The 17124-nt window shown below is 35.8% G+C and overlaps 1 protein-coding gene across 1 annotated transcript in view; it reads left to right on the forward strand.

Moving 5' to 3' along the window:
* The window catches only part of si:ch211-196i2.1 (collagen alpha-1(I) chain), a 70176-nt gene that overhangs the window by 41347 nt on the left and 11705 nt on the right, over positions 1–17124 (forward strand). Inside the window, exons 8-32 of the mRNA XM_052588465.1 lie at positions 3906–3950; positions 6050–6169; positions 7808–7846; positions 7938–7991; positions 8128–8181; positions 9514–9621; positions 10018–10071; positions 10197–10250; positions 10474–10518; positions 10632–10685; positions 10817–10861; positions 11060–11113; positions 11193–11237; positions 11320–11373; positions 11569–11613; positions 11764–11817; positions 11975–12019; positions 12112–12165; positions 12293–12400; positions 12484–12537; positions 12632–12685; positions 12817–12861; positions 12948–13001; positions 13953–13997; positions 14508–14561. Of these exons, the coding sequence (XP_052444425.1) occupies positions 3906–3950; positions 6050–6169; positions 7808–7846; positions 7938–7991; positions 8128–8181; positions 9514–9621; positions 10018–10071; positions 10197–10250; positions 10474–10518; positions 10632–10685; positions 10817–10861; positions 11060–11113; positions 11193–11237; positions 11320–11373; positions 11569–11613; positions 11764–11817; positions 11975–12019; positions 12112–12165; positions 12293–12400; positions 12484–12537; positions 12632–12685; positions 12817–12861; positions 12948–13001; positions 13953–13997; positions 14508–14561 (1437 nt within the window). The remainder of the gene's footprint in view (positions 1–3905; positions 3951–6049; positions 6170–7807; positions 7847–7937; positions 7992–8127; positions 8182–9513; positions 9622–10017; positions 10072–10196; positions 10251–10473; positions 10519–10631; positions 10686–10816; positions 10862–11059; positions 11114–11192; positions 11238–11319; positions 11374–11568; positions 11614–11763; positions 11818–11974; positions 12020–12111; positions 12166–12292; positions 12401–12483; positions 12538–12631; positions 12686–12816; positions 12862–12947; positions 13002–13952; positions 13998–14507; positions 14562–17124) is intronic.

A 17124-nucleotide genomic window follows, 5' to 3' on the forward strand; every position in this document is an offset into this window, starting at 1 on the left:
TATAAGTCGCATCATTCCAAAAATACGTCATGATGAGGAAGAAAACATATATAAGTCGCACTGGACTATAAGTCACATTTATTTAGAACCAAGAACCAAGAGAAAACATTACCGTCTACAGCTGCGAGATGGCGCTCTATGTTTTCAGTGTAGATTACAGGAGCACTAAGCAACATAGAGCGCCCTCTGGCGGTAATGTTTTCTATTGGTTCATTTCTCTCGGTTCATGTTAAATAAATTTTGATAAATAAGTCGCACCTGACTATAAGTCGCAGGACCAGCCAAACTAAGAAAAAAAGTGTGACTTATACTCCGGAAAATACGGTAACTGAAATAAAATTTGTTTAAGCTGAATGCTAAAATTGCCAACACAAAACTTGAAATAAAAAAAGTATTAAAGCTAAATATGGGAGAAATAGTTATTTTAAAAAATAACTAAAATTAAAATCAAATTTAAAATATTAATAAATACTATAGTAGTATATATAGTAGTATAAATTAATACAAAGTAACAGTATATATTGCAGAAAGTTTTGGTTTCATGTCTCATCCTGTTAACACAAAATTATTACTTGAAACCAGTCTGCATCAAGAATGGCTAAAATCATTTGCTGTAGCAGATACATCACACATAACACAATAGGCCAAATAGAATAAAAACTTATGCCACAATCTACAAAAGCAGTCTGATGCAGAAAGCACAAGAGGGAAAAAATGAAGCAAGAATTATCAGGCCTTTGGTGTTGTGTATATTTCAGCTGTTCCAAGCTACACAACATTCTGCATATGTCAACATGTCTCACTTCTCTCCCGCATGATTCATGGCTCTCTATAATGGGCTGTAGAAGGAACGACCCATCTGTATCACCCAGTCGACATGCAACATTCACCTGGTTTTAAGTGATCAGGTCTAACAGAAGTAAACCCAGATGTGATGCCATCTGGATGCTTCTGGCTGAGCTCCAGTTGTCCAGGCACTGTAAAAGGCCTCCATTAGATCAAGAAGGGCTGATTTATACCAGTTGGCTGAACACATTAAGGAAATATTGCTCTGCCTGAGAGCAAAATCCAGTAGAGATGCAGTAATTAATACATACCCTTTTTTACCATCTCTGTTACTACCATACCCTGCATTTATTTCTTGGTGGGCGTCAAGCATTTAGTCCTATATTGAATAAAGCCCTAATTTTATAATTCCAGGGAGTTAAAGCCTGGTCTGTTTGAAACTGAGAAATTTTATGTTTTTATATATAACACTTAACTCTAAAAAAAAATTCTGAGATGCAGTGTTAATTTCGTTGACTAAATATTTTCGTCATTATTTTCGTCACGAATATATTTTTGCCGACGAAAACGAGACGAAAACTAAAATAGAAGGCACTGATGGAGACTAAAACTATGACTAAATTGATTGACATTATCGTCAACGAATAAAGGACGAGACGAAAATAGACTGTGACGAAAATCAAATCAGCAGACGGGAGAGATGCGAGGAATGAGCAAAAGAACCGGCAAAACAGAACAGACTGCATGAGAGAAGAGAACCAATCAGAGCCTGACTTATTGAGACGTGAAGCGAAGGTTTTCAGTTTTTATGAGCTCCCGGGAAGTCGGCATTCGAAGAGGTGATAGGGACTTTAAGCAACAGCCTCTGGTGGAACGGCAACGCCATTCTGGCGTTGTATTGCGCCTGCGCGAATTTAACTGCTACTTTCTGACGTTCTAATTTAACGGTCTACTACGGGAGAACAGCTGATTTGCCAGAGTCGCTACAACGTGAGAGGTTAGGTAAATAAATGTTTTGTTTTTAGACTTATTTACATCATACAATATTAAAAACTCCTCTTCTGACAAAAGATTGTCATTTAACGCCAAAAGCAATCCTTCTCTTGCTTTTTTAAATTATATATTTTTTTGGATCTCAATAAATGAATTAATGCTGCGTTGCGCTGTTCTGTTTTACCGTTGCTTAGTGACTTTTACGTTCTTGGCTACAGCGGTGTGACGGCAAACTTCCGGTCGCTGTAGCCGTTCCATTCGCAGCTGTTGCTTAAAGTCCCTACTGTCTAAAAGAGCGACAAAATGTCCACAGCTCACTTCACGTTTGACGACGAACAAAACAAAACAAAGTGTAAAGCACGCAGAGCGCTCATTCGTGGCAAGAACACAACCAATTTGAAAAGACATTTACAGACGAGCCACCCGGACATTTTCTCAAATGTAATTTTACAACGATGTTCTTTTGTTTATTGAGCTAAGCAAAATTGGAATAGTGCAGTGCGTAGATGTTGTAGCATTAAATATTACGAACTGAAAAGTACTGTAAAATAGCCCCTTCTTCAAATTAGATGCGAGCACAATACTAATACGTAATATCATGATAAATACATTTGATTAATACTAATGTTTAGTATATTTTATAATGTTCTACTTGTTGACAATATCACAAATATTTCTATATTAGTCATGTGAAACATGAATGTTCACATCCTATCATTATACATACAAATCTAGCAATATTGTAGTATTTAAAACATACAATATTGCTAGACAAATGAATACCTTATAAAATCTTGTTACTTTTTTTATCCACCTAGCTGCCAACTTATTAAATATTTACTTTAAATGTATGCACTTATTGTTCAGCTCAGCTGTAAGCTTTAAGGTCCTGGACCTAACGTTATTTTTCTTTTATTGATGGTCAATTGGCAGCTAGTTATTGTTTACATTATCATGACAGTGTTTGTTGCTGCATAAAAGCTTTTGAATCGAAATAAAGACACAGTTGTGTTGAAATAAAGTTGAATTTGTGTTTTATATATTTTGGTTAAGTTTGTTTCCTATACCAGCTGTAAAAAATTGTCTAGTAAATCTGTTATTGATTTTAGTCTTATTTTAGTCGACTAAAATACCAAGCAATTTTAGTCGACTAAAATACCAAGCAATTTTAGTCTACTAAAATACCAAGCAATTTTAGTCGACTAAAATACCAAGCAATTTTAGTCTACTAAAATACCAAGCAATTTTAGTCGACTAAAATAAGACTAAAATTAAAACAAATCAGATGACTAAAACTTGACTAAAACTAAAAAGAATTATAGTCAAAAGACTAAGACTAAAACTAAATTAAAATTTCGTGTCAAAATTAACACTGCTGAGATGCAGTGTTTTTATTGTCACCTAAAACTGTTTCTGTTAACTGAAATAAAGCTGAAATACAAAAGAAAAAAAACTGTATAAATGTAAGATGAAAAACAAAAAAGTAGGAATGTTAACTAATTAAGCTTAAATAAAATCAAAGAAGTTTGAGATTAAGTACTAAAATTGTTAAAAGCTAAACATTATTTTTTTTTAAATAATAAAAATGCTAAAACTTAAATTAACATAAAAACTGAACAGTATTTTTTTTTATTTTTTTTTAGGCTAGATCCATTGTTTTTATGGCTCAGATGACAAAAAGCTTGTCACAAACTGTTCAGTGCCGTTTAGTGATGAATTCTTTACTCTGTGTCAATGGTTTTGTTGCAAAAAACCTGTAAACCAGGTGTCATCATGCAGTAAGTCAGCTTTTACAATAGTTTTGTGATGGTTAAAACATTAGGTTTAAGTTTAACAGTGTGCTCGTATTACCGTGGTCAGAGTGCCACTAAACTTAATGGTTTTTATTAGCTCGTCTGACCTCTGAACTCTGAATGGGTGCTTCGTTTGATCAAATTAAGACAAATAGGAAAATAGTTTGTTTGATTACTTTGTTATTGCTTATTTACAGCTTTCTACATGCTATAAACCTGTAGTTTTGACTCTGTAAAACAAGCTCATTGCTATTAAAAGTGAAAGCCGTGTGTTTTATTTTGGTCACGCACTGTAGCTTTGTATGTTTAAGGTTTTTACTGTGCTCCCTCTAGGGATGTCCTGGGAGTGATGGCTATCCAGGACCCAAAGGTGATAAGGTATGAGAATCAGAGTGTTTATTAATGAGAAATGGACTAGAGTGTCATGGTGAATGAACGCAAGCCGAGGTCAAAGTGCTTCACACCTGAAGTTCATTGAAAGTTCACATGCCTGTGGTCATGACCAGCTGACCTTTGTGTCGTTCCATGACCTTTGTCACTTTAGATGACTGCTCTCATATGTTTAACCTCCAAACAGAAGTCCATATGCCAACAAGGAAACTTGTAAAGACACGTTGTCCCTATACTGTGCACTTCAGTACTCTTCAGCTTTCTTTTCTACTTCTATTTCTTTGAACTGACTTTATGATAATTATTGGTCATTAAAGTTTTCATCAATCAAACCAACAGTGTTGATATCATTGTAATATTTGCAAAAAGAGCTGGCATTGGTCTTCTTTCTTGCATTTATTTACATACTGAACTGTGATGAGTGCTTCTTGCATATATAGCAATTTTTACAGTATAAACATATGAGATGTCCTAAGTGTCATGGCAAAGAGGCTCTGATACCCCATTTCACGAATTAGAAGCACAAAACGAGGATTTGTAAAGAAAAACGTCAGAGGATTTTGAAATAAGCCAAGAGGAGACTGGTTTTCCTTTGCTAAAGTAAGGAAACTTTGTTTCCTTTGCTCCTACATTTCCCACAGCCACAGTGTTCTTCCGCCTGCACGTCTTCTGCGTCCCACATTCAGCAGACGTGAGAAAAAAAAAAGAGTTTATTATGTTTGAAATCTGGATAAACGCATGGATTCGCTCCGTGTGAGGGACTTTTTGTAACAGAGGCGCACACTTTATTTCACGTCTTCTGAACTGTTGACGACAAACACACGCTCAACCCCACTGAAAGGCTTGGAAGAACAAGGACAATTTTTAACCCTTTAATGCGTATGATCACACCGGTATGATTAGAACTTTCAGGACATCACGTCATCACCTGCTGAATTTAAATCCGCTTTCGCGCTTTGATTGGCGCAGAGCCAGATAGGACGCACTGAGCGCTTCTCATTTTATAACAAACATTCAGTGTTTTTAACCATATAATGGTTGTTTTAGGTTTAAGACTTAAGATTTAAATACACATAAGTACTAGCAAAACCATAAATTTACAGTTTGAAAAATACAAGCGGAAACGGCAATAATGATCCTTACAAATATAATCTGACTTCATGTTTTTAGTTATATCTACACAGATTGTGTAGGTTACTATAAAGTTTACTCTGCCCTTCTCTGAGTTTACCGGAGACCTTCTTCAACGTGCTTCGGGAGAAGAGGATGAATGTGCATGTTGTAAATCCCACACCTCAGATTCAGCGCGAACTAACATGGCGGCACCCATCACGCGGTATAGATCAACTAACAAGGTCGATATAAAAAAGGGTTTAAGCTACCAAAAATATTTACTTGCACAGATTTCTTAATATAGTGAGTATGTTTGCAAATATTTTGAATAAAACAGGAAAAACTAAATAAAAGCGATCCATGTGTCATACAGGTCTATTGTGGCTGTGTTGTTTCACATGACAAGCATGACGCATCGCCATGGAAACAATAAGGCGGTACATCCTAAAATAACTGTTGCCTAAAGAAACTCACGCTTGGGGCTCAGCTAGAATATTCTAAATTCACGTGCGAAAGGGTTAATATAACTCCGATTGGATTATTCTGAAAGAAGAAGGTCACATACACCTAGGTTGCTTCGAGGGTGAGTAGAAAATGGACGAATTAAAAATTTTGGGGGTGAACTTACCCTTTAATTTCTTTTGAGAAGAAAAATCCCCAAACTTTTGAATGGTGGTGTGCTGTAAGCACTGGTATTTGCATCTGGAAATAAAATGTATTTATATCTTGAGTGGTGAAAGTCATAATAATTTCTATCATATTTATCAGTTATCTGGTGCTGTCTAAACTGTTATGTACAGTGCTGTTTTACAACATGCCTGTTTATAAAATGCAGATGTGTGATGGAATTTAGTTTTTCATCCTAACAGTTCAGCTTTTATCTGGTCTGAGATTTGTTTAAGATTATAAGCATATGTCAGTGAATTTTTTTCTTCTTTGGGATGCAGTCTTCCTTATTGTTGTGATGTTTTTAGGGTGTCATTGGGCTTAAGGGCCGTCCAGGTCACCGTGGTGTCCCAGGATCTCCTGGGCCACCTGGGCTGCCCACATTCTACCTGTGGAGAAACACACCTGAGGAATGGGCTGCATTTCAGGTGAGTTTTCTCTCGTTTTTTCCGGTTTCTCCCAAGTTTTCCGTCCCTGTCTGTTGTCTCCCTGGCTATAAAATTATCCCTCATCCCTTTAAAGTGGCTGTCAGTGTACAGCTGTATCTTGTGTAACAGCTCAGATGAGCACCACAGCCACGATTGAATAAAGATGCCCTCCGAGAAAAAGACAGAGGAAGGAATTCTCTGCTATTGCTGTAATGGGGTATTTGTTTCCTACAGCCTTTGAACCGTTCCGCACTGTACATCCAGCAATCCAGCTGAGGGCAACAACCTTTCTACTCTCAGTGCTGCATGAGGTCATAAGTTGTTCCTGTAACTAAAGGGGTGATTTCCCCTTTGCACAAGGCCACCTCAGCACGATCAATCTGTATCTCCCTTCATGTCTGTTTCCAGCTCGGTATCTCCGAACGCATCTGCTCTGATAACTGAAACCTCTGTCGAGCATGGTCTAATTAAAACCAGCCTGTGACCTTGTAACTCATTTTGGGATATGTGTCCTGTGTGCAGCATGCTGCCTTTGTGAACGCCTTTGTAGTTTACAGGGCAGCTTTTAAGTCTGGAGTCTGGTTGGATGAGAATGAATCATTAAAGCTTAAGAAGACAAGAATAGCATGGTTATGACTTTTGCCTCCATTTAAATGACTCCTCAGAGTTACGAAGAGAAAAGCTTCAAGAATAGACCAGGATTAATAAAAATACCAATTTTGATATAATTGATGGGTAGTCTGAATCGACATAAGGAAGCTCAGTTTAATTAAACTGGTTTTAATTTTGTCCTGCACAATATTTAGGGCTGCACAATATATTGAAACAAAAGGAATATAAAGTCATGATATGACATAATGCAATAGTCAAATCTTCAAGGGTGTAAATAAAGAAGTAAATCTAAATAAATATGCAAGCTGTAAAAATGTAATTTTGAATGGTTTAAATTATGAACATGTATATATTAAGATCTATATTCAGTATGCTAAAAATAACAGATTTAAAAAAAAAATTAATTTAATATTTATTTTCTTATTTTGCGTTATAATAGTATTATTTCAGTATTTTTCTTGCTATGTTTGTTTTTATTCAATAATAATCACAATAAAAATATTTGTATAGACATATTGAATGGGTCTAAAGCAATGTGGCCTATAAAAAGTTGAGTGGAAAGAGATCTTTTTTAAAGTTGAAAAAGTTGGTTCTTATAAATAGTATACCCAAGTATGAATTATCAACTTTTTCATGTTGTGCAATATCGTGCAGCTCTGCAATCATTTTAAGGGATGCATAATGTAAAACTGCTAAACATGAATCAATGTAGTGGAACATAAAAAGTTGGATTGTTTGTAGTTAGACATAATGTTCTAAAAACACAGATTTTATGGCATATAAGACATAAAAAAAATAAAATCTATCTGCATGCACATGACCGTAGCTTTTAAAAGTCACAACTTCTCAAAGTCGCAACCTGTCAAAAGTGTTTTTTCTGGTTGTTGGACAACAAGTTGACCTGTACTCATGAAAAATAGAGCAGATTTGTAGATTTAACTTAATAGAGTAACAGATAATGCTGTGATGCTAATAAAGTGATTAAATATGGATGCTCAGTTAAATAATGCTATTTTTCTCCTCCAGCAAACTTCATTCTTCCAGCTTCTCCGTGCAGGTTGGCCTGTAAGTACTGTATACAGCACGTATGTGTGAAATGCATTATGTTTCTGAACATGTAATATCCCTGACTGTGTTGATTCCTGCGGACTTGTAGAGAGCGCAAGGTCCGCCTGGTCCGGAAGGAGAGATGGGGAAACCCGGGCCGCAGGTGAAGTACCAGCTGGTGTAATAAGACTTTGATGACTCTCAGCAACACCTGTGTTATGTAGTGTAGTACTTGCTGAGCTCAGATGACAACACCTGTTCTGCTAAATCATGATCTCTCTCTTAACCTTCTCTGCTAGGGGCCACCTGGGGAGCCAGGTGAACAAGGACGTCCAGGACGTTTGGGAGACATGGTAATATCCTATAGTGCACCGTTGTCGTTTTTAGTGGTGCTTAATAAGGCAAATATCACTTTTATTAGTGATACTTACTAAGGCATCACAATTGCTGCTGTAATCATATCATTAACCTGCTAATTGTACACCAGAATGTTTTTTTTGTCTGTAATTATAATGTTTTCATATCCATAATATTATATAATAAACCAAATATTTGCTTTTTGGTCAGAGCAGGACATTATGTCACCTCAAATTATTTGGAGTTAAGAAAGGGAGGCAGTTATTAGACACAACCCCACCCACCATTGCTGAGATTTAACCACAAATGCAAACAAAGGCCCTAGTATCTGCATTCCTCATTGCGGTTCGTCAGATTTTATGTGACCTAGACGTCACATTTGTGCTTCTCAAAAGCCTTGCATCAATCACTGCTGAAATGAGCTTCTGTTAGCATTTAATGTACCACTCTGTGAAAGAGCAGATAGATGGATGTCATTGACTTTGAATGACACTAAATGAGGAGCTGAGCATCCGTTTTTGACACTTGTGAGTGTAATTCAGCATGACTTCTGATGAATTACTACACAGTGACCAGTCACAAGCATGTGTTTATGTGTGTGGTCCTCTCAGTTCAGTGCTTGTCTGGCCACATTTCACTTGTATCTATCACTTGCATACACTCCTTTTCACTGCACATGATATGATGAATGCTTCCAGGTGGTGTTCCTAAATATTAAGGGCTTGCCAAATAAAATCTTATATTAATAAAAACCCTAAGCCCAACACTAGGTTTCTTTGGCTGCATTTATTGTTAACGCCTAATGCACAGATTAAATATTTTGACATATACTTCCAGTCTGTTTATATTTATAACGTTGTTAACTGTGTATTAACAAGATACTTTTGATAGAAGATAGTTGTAGGCTGGCAACAACACTATAGCTGTTGTTGTATTTGACATTAACACCAACAAATGACATTTTAAATGAATCCACCTTAAGCCCTCATTAAAGCATCTTTAATATGCTCTTAATAACCACTGAAAATTATTTGTACCTCCAAGTGTACAAACAAATTATGTGGAAGGCCAAATTACTTTAACAACAATCAACTTTTTTTAAGATTTAAACTCATTTATAGCAGAGAATTTTTGCAAAACCAGAGTTGCCTTTCACATACTGTTCTATAACATTTGGTACCTGCAGACCCAAGCAAACAATCTTGTAATATTATTAGACGTTAATATTATAGCTGCAGTTATTAGTGCATGCTATTATGATGAACATAGAAATGCGTTGTTTCTTAATGTATAATTATTAGCCTATTTTTAATGTGCTATTCTTTCAGGGTGACCGTGGCCCAAAAGGTGTAATGGGTAGAGCAGGGCTCTTTGGAAAGGATGGAGAAAATGGGCTGGATGGACCTCAGGGGCCCCCAGGGATTCCAGGACCAAAGGTCAAGTGATATTCATGTAAAGCTTACACTGACATTTACATATGTCCTTCATTACCATGACGTGAGTTGCCCTTGAGCAAGGCACTGAACCACAAACTGCTTCCCGGATGCCGCAGCATAAGTGGCTGCCCACTGCTCTGAGTGTGTGTTCATGGTGTGTGTGTGTGTGTGTGTGTGTGTGTGTGTGTGTGTGTGTGTGTGTGCGTGTGCGTGCACTTTGGATGGTTTAAATGTAGAGCACAAATTCTGAGTACTGGTCACCATACTTGGTCACATATCATGTCACTTTCACGTCACTTTCATTTTTTACATTTTGAAACAAGCAGGTTTATCAAGCAATGTTTTATCATGTTTTCTGATTCTTTTGGTGTGTTAACAGTTCATTTTGAAATGCAGGGTCCTTTAGGCTATAAAGGAGAATCTGGCTTACCTGGAGAGAAAGGAGAGGAGGTAAGAGATATGAATGGTGAAGCTAGTTAGTAAAATATTGTAGTTTCAAATCCAACTGATGTGCCACCCATTAACCATCTTTTTTTTTTTTTTTTGACTAAGGACTAACAGTGTTCTTGTTTCAGGGCATTGCTGGACCAGAGGGTCCATGTGGAGATATGGGAAAAGTCGGTGAGAAAGTAAGCCATGATTAAACCAATAATCATAAATCCAGGCATCTAATGTATTTGGGTGCATTCTGTGAGATAAGGATATATTGCCATCTAGTGGTCAGGCAAAGAACTACTGTATTTAATAGGCACTTTTTTACGTCTTATTATCCATCTCTATAATCTACAGCTGCATAGTGGTGATAATTGTACGTTTTTATGAAAATATGTATCCTGTGGTTCATGTTTTCAGGGTTCAAAGGGTGCAGCTGGCTCTCTTGGTCCTGTCGGCCCTTCTGTAAGTTATCTAATCTTCATAGTAACTGTGAATGAACAGACTTATTTAATGTACATATTAACCTAATATTCCTTTTCAACATCTTGCCTGATTGTATTTTAATTCTTCTTCAGGGTCCACAAGGCATGAGAGGGTTGGAGGGCCCTGAAGGTCATCCAGGGCCAGATGTAAGTGAATAAAAAATAACTATAGTGCAAGAAATACTAAACATTTTGTTTATAAAATGGAGAGATCTATGTAGTTGCAAATTCATTTTGACAATAAAGTTGAAGTTATCTGATAATTTTATTGTTTACAGGGGGATGATGGGATGGAGGGACCACCAGGGCTCCCAGGTCCACCAGTAAGTAATACAGAACATCATAAATCGATATGATTCTTTCTAATATGCTCATCTGAAACATTCCTTATTATCACAGATGAAATCAATTGTGCTGGTTAATATTTTTATTGAAAACATGATACATATTTTTTAAGGATTGAGAAGAGGTAGTATGATTTGTGCATTAAATTAGATCTCAGCTTATTGAAATATTTTCAGGGAGCTCCTGGTTGGACAGGTGTGGTTGGTGCCCAGGGGCCTAATGGGTCTCGTGTAAGTGTTTGGCTTTTTCCTCATACATTTCCACTCAGTTTGTCTGTTGCATACTACCAATTTGTGTTTTATTTTCTAGGGGGAGCCTGGCCCTCCAGGAGCTGTTGGTCTTCCAGGACCACAGGTTTGTTATTTGTTATTCATTATTTGTGACAGCGAAAAGTTACTGATAAATGACCTCTACATAACCTATATGTCATTATTAGGGTCCCCATGGATTAGAAGGACAGATCGGGTCTCCGGGACCAAGGGGTCCACAGGTGAATGTTTGTTCTGATATAATTAATCTAATTGATTGTTTAAAGAGATATATTGTATAACTGGACGTTATGTTATTTCACATACTGTAGATATCTTCATACTAATATATACACACTAACCAGACCATGACTGACTCAAATTATTTACTACTTGATCTTGATCTATATTATTGTATTCACATGCTTTTCTACTAGGGGCTGTCAGGCCGGGAAGGGTTACCTGGTCCCAAAGGAGAACCTGTAAGTACTCTTTTCTCCAAGAGTGATTACTGTATGTTTTTGTAATTGCATTGATCTTCTTACTCATTAAAGATTAAGACTCCATGCTGTTTAATGCTCTATCACATCTATCACATATCAATTTACCTTCTTATCCCTGCTCATTTACAGGGCCCTGCAGGGCCATTGGGCCTCAGAGGGGAGCCAGGGTTTGAAGGATTAATGGTAAAAAGCCAAATTCAGTCTGAAGAGACTTTTATTTTTCCCAATGAGTTCATACCACAGTCTTTTTTTTTTTCTTTTTTTTTGATAACTGTGTATTTTAAATGCAATATATCATACGTACTGGTGAATTAGTTTGTTTTTCTTCATTTTTCTTCAGGGTGTATTAGGAATACAAGGTTCAAAAGGTTTTACTGGTATCAAAGTAAGCTAATGCTCGCTATTTTTACCTGTCTTGACTACTGAGTTGTTATTTTGTTATTTTTGTTATTCTGATGGCTTTACTGCTTTTTTAAGGGAAACAGAGGACCTGATGGAGACCAGGGAGACATTGGACCTAAAGGAAACAAAGTAAACATATAACTATTAATTAGTTTAGAGTATATGTAGTGTCTACATTTTACCTCAAGTAGATGTAATAGGTTCATATCCACATGATCACAGATGTCACTTGTTGAAAATTGTATTTTTCTCCCAGGGTGCTAGAGGAGCCCCAGGGATACAGGGCATTCAAGGTGAGCAGGGACCAACAGGCTTTCCTGGTTTCCAAGGTGTCCGAGGTCTGCCAGGACCACATGGGATCCAGGTATGAGTGACATTAATATTGCTTCACTAATAAATGTAAATTCTGAAACATATATAATAAAACACCTCAATATCCTCACACAGGGAGAGGATGGAGAAGCTGGTCCGCATGGCAAAGTGGGAAAGGAGGGGCAAAAGGTCAGAGTTTCTCTTTATTACATGCATTAAGATTTTCAGTCTCAAATTGAGTAATATTCTCCAATGTGAAATGTCCATCTTGATTTTACTGAAGGGGAGCAAAGGTCTTGAAGGCCTCCCTGGAAAGCCTGGTCCTAGAGGCGTGAAGGTAATACACTTTATGGTGTGCTGACATATAATATGTTTCTAAGCTTTAAGATATTATAAATGGATCTTTTCTTGTAGATGAGCTGTGTGATATTGATTTGAATAAAGTCTCAATACATGTCTTATTTTCAGGGTCGAACAGGGCAGAGGGGTCACACTGGCATGCCTGGACTTCCTGTAAGTGTTTATACACAAAAGATGAGACTAGTGTCAGTCTTTGTGTCGAATGTTGATGATGTCAGTGTTGATGGTGTTTATTGCAGGGTTTACCTGGCCCAACTGGACCTGTTGGAGCTGAAGGAAAGCCTGGTACACAGGTTCCCATTCTATATTCTAATAACATGAACTGTAAAAAAATATATATATAACTGATGTATTTCTATATCAATAAAATATAAATATATAACAAAAAGATAGTGGGCAAAAACTTTAAGAAACATTATATTATGGCTTCTAATTCTAGATTTATTTATTCTGACACATGAAGAAACATATGGGTTCAGATGAAATTCAAAATAATGTTAAATAATGTCTGTTTGAATAAATTAAATTATATGTGAGCCTGGAGCACAAAACCAGTCTTAAGTCACTTGGGTATATTTTAACAATAGGCAAAAAAAAAAACATTGTATGGGTCAAAATTATCGATTTTTCTTTAATGACAAAAATCATTAGGATATTAAGTAAAGATCATGTTTCATGAAGATATTTTGTAAATTTCCTACTGTAAATATATAAAAACTTAATGTTTGATTAGAAATATGCATTGCTAAGAATTCACTTGGACAATTTCAAAGGCTATTTTCTCAGTATTTAGATTTTTTTTGCACCAAAAATGAAAATTGATTCCAGATATTCTAATAGTTGAATCTCGGCCAAATATTGTCAGATCCTAATAAATACATACACCAATGGAAAGCTTATTTATACAGCTTTCAAATGCTGTATAAATCTCAATTTAAATTTCAAAAATTGACTGGTTTTGTGGTCCAGGGTCACATATATGCTAACTAGAATATTAGTTGTACAATAGAAGACTCTAATAAATACAAGTTATATTTTAATGGTATAAATAATATATAAGATCTATTTTGTTTATTATTATTATATAAAAAGTATGTGGGATATTATTACAATTGATATAAACAGCTCAATAAAGACTCTAGTAGAGATAAACAGGTACGTCAACAATTAAGCAACACTTGGTGTTACATGTTGAGACTCTAGAAAGATCAAATTGATTCTCATTGTACTTTCTTGTGCTCCAGGGACTGCAAGGCCTTGTGGGTAATGCAGGAAGTAAAGGACTAATGGTGGGTTCAGCACTCTTAACAGAATAGCCAACTGTTTAAATGTCTATATTCTTTTATAAAGTCATTAATGTAGTCTTTTAGCTACTAGGCTAAAACCATTTATTTAGTTATCACTGCTAAGCTTTCATATTGAGCATCTCAGACTTTTATTTACCATTAATGGGCCATTTTTGGCAGTGAAAGGAGCTCTATAACGCAGATTGTTGTCATGAATCCAGCAGACTGAGCTCCCGGTGCAAAGCAAATAAAAAACGATGATCACATTTTATAGAGGATGGGCTATGCCTTTTATGAATCATAAAGAGGTTATACAAACAAGACAGCCTTACCAGGAATTTAGTGGGCACCAGTGTTTTTCCACAGCTTGTCAAAGTTTAATTTGTAACCTACCAGCCATAAATGAGTCTAGTAAAATGCAGTAGGCGAGAAGAGTAATGGTCAGTGCTGGCAGCAGAAAACATGTGAACACACAGGCTTTTAAGGTCTTGGTTGGTTTCTCTGAACCCGCAGGGATTGCAAGGTATTCCTGGAGAACGTGGTCAAGATGGACCCCCAGGATCTATGGTGGGTTTTCTTCTCTGTTCATGTGTTTAACACACATCTTGTGAATCATTTCAAAATGTATTAGTCGGCCTTAAGTGCCTTAAGCTCAGTATTTCATTCGTAAGCACAAGGCCTTTCCTGCTTGCAAGGCAGACAGGCTCCTGACCCCCAGGCCAACTTTATTACCTACATTACCTACATTTAGAAAATAAAAATAATTTCAATCCATATTAAATATTACCTTTCATCCTATTGAATTTGCTACGCTGTGCACCTAAATCAGGGCATAAGCTGTTAAATTTTCATCATTAATTCTTGACCCACTTTTTAATATCCGGCTGGAAAATGATTGTTCTTGAGTTTAGGGTGTTGAAGATATATGTCCATATTCTTTATTTATTTATTTATATATATATATATATATATATATATATATATATAGACACACACACACACACATATATATATATATATATATATATATATATATATATATATATATATATATTTAGCTTTGCATTTTTTATGTGCATAATGTAGATGTTTACACTCACACAGATACTACTCTTCTTTTCTCACACAACAACAGAGCCCATGCAAATTGAGATCAAACTTATTTAGGGCTTTTGAATCAGTCATTGTTTGTGTAACTTGTCTTGTAAGTATGCTTTGTATTCTGTCATACAAACTTGAATCCTATAAAGCAACTACTGTTGTGTCTGAGCTGATTAACTGAACTCTTTGACCCCCTCTATGGTATGCAGTCATACAAAGTACAACAAATGGGTATCAAATGGTGTCAACATTCAGTTTTATGACATGGTTTTGGGTTCCATTATTGCTTGTATAATCTTACTATATATTGAAAGTACTTCTTGTACTTGTTAAAAAGGTTTTTTTTTATTTTTTTTTTTTTTTTTATTAATCCTTTTGTTCAGTAAGGACACATTAAACTGATTACAACTGACAGTAATGGCTTTTACATTTATACAAAAAAAAAAAAAAATTATGTGATGTACTTCTGGACTTTCTATTCATCGAAGAATCCTGAAGAAAAGGTCAGTTTCCACAAAAAATATTAAGCAGCAAAAGACTGAAGTAATGGAGTAATGACGGAGGAAAATTCTGCTTTTTCATTGATGGAATAAATTACAGTTTAAAATGTATTCAAATAGAAAACTATTTACTCTAAACTCTAAATATATATATATATATATATATATATATATATATATATATATATATATATATATATATATATTAGTGCTGTCAATCGATTAAAAAAAATTAACTAATTAATCGCACAATTTTTTAAAATTAATCGCGATTAATCGCGATTAATCGCAATTAAAAGACTGAAACTTTTTGGATATGTAAATGCAAAATGTAAATAATTAATGTAAACTCAAGACAAAGAAACTATTTAAATTCAAAATATGATTGTTTATTGGAATTTTTGTTTAACTTGTAACACAGATTTTCTCATGTAAACAAAATACCTGCAATAAACCATCAATATCCTCCAAATTAACTGTTGGCTTGAAAGCCATATTTATTACAGAAATAAAAACACAGACATGTAAGTATCATTTGAATTTCAAAACAATCAATGCCAATAAAAAACAAAAATGATTTCCATGTTGAATTCTAAGTGGACTGCAAAAAAATTCCAAAGTATAGTCATTGCCAGTGCTTTAAGTGGGCCGGTAAGCACCGGTACCGCCACTTCCAAATATAGCTCTTGAGCGTACCGCACCTCTCCGTGCGCCCAGAACGTGCTTGTAGCGTACCGGTACGCTCATTTGGACATCTGTTTTAATAGAGGTTTTAATCTTTTACCTGCACTGCCGATTTTCAGAGCGCCCTTCACAATGCAAGCTTCCTAATTCATCCCACCCAGAGCAGAAACTACATTACCCATTCACCCTTAAGTTATACAAGTGAATAGCGCATGTGTCGCTTTTCCCACTGTTAAGTGTCAACAACTCAACGTGGCCGGAGAAGGTGTGTGAAACTCGTTGTGAGTTATACAAAAACAGCAAAATCTTGAGTATTTATTGTCTGATAAACATTAAAAACTGTCTGCGGAGGTTGAGTCGTCCTGCAGCCAGCCCCCGCTGGCTGCTCATTGGCTGCAGCATCTTTTTTCTAAGTTCTAAAAAAATACCGTAGACGGCAAGGCACAAATTTAGATATTCATTTATCTAATTAATCTATAGCCTATGCACAAAGACAATATGATCTTTTTGTCCCCTTTTTGTTTTAAAGCTTGATGAAGAGAGAGAGCGCAAGTTGCTGCAGCTGCGAGGAGGACAGTGATGCACGCGTACAGGAGTGATTGACAGTTCGCGGCACTGTGTACAAAGAATACTCCGCTACACAATTATTTCGTTATTTTCGTTTAAGCTTATTAACGTTAGCGTTACAGAAAGGTCTGATTTACGCACTGTTACAGTCATTGTTTTTTTTTTTTGTTTTTTTTTAAACAATGACATTTGAGTTCATGATTTTAATGTTGCTGTTTCTTGTGGCAGACTAAATGAAGAGTAATGTTTCTTGTGGCAGACTGAAGAGTAATCCGGCA

The sequence above is a fragment of the Carassius gibelio genome, chromosome B21 (assembly GCF_023724105.1).
Source record: "Carassius gibelio isolate Cgi1373 ecotype wild population from Czech Republic chromosome B21, carGib1.2-hapl.c, whole genome shotgun sequence".
Taxonomy (NCBI): domain Eukaryota; kingdom Metazoa; phylum Chordata; class Actinopteri; order Cypriniformes; family Cyprinidae; genus Carassius; species Carassius gibelio.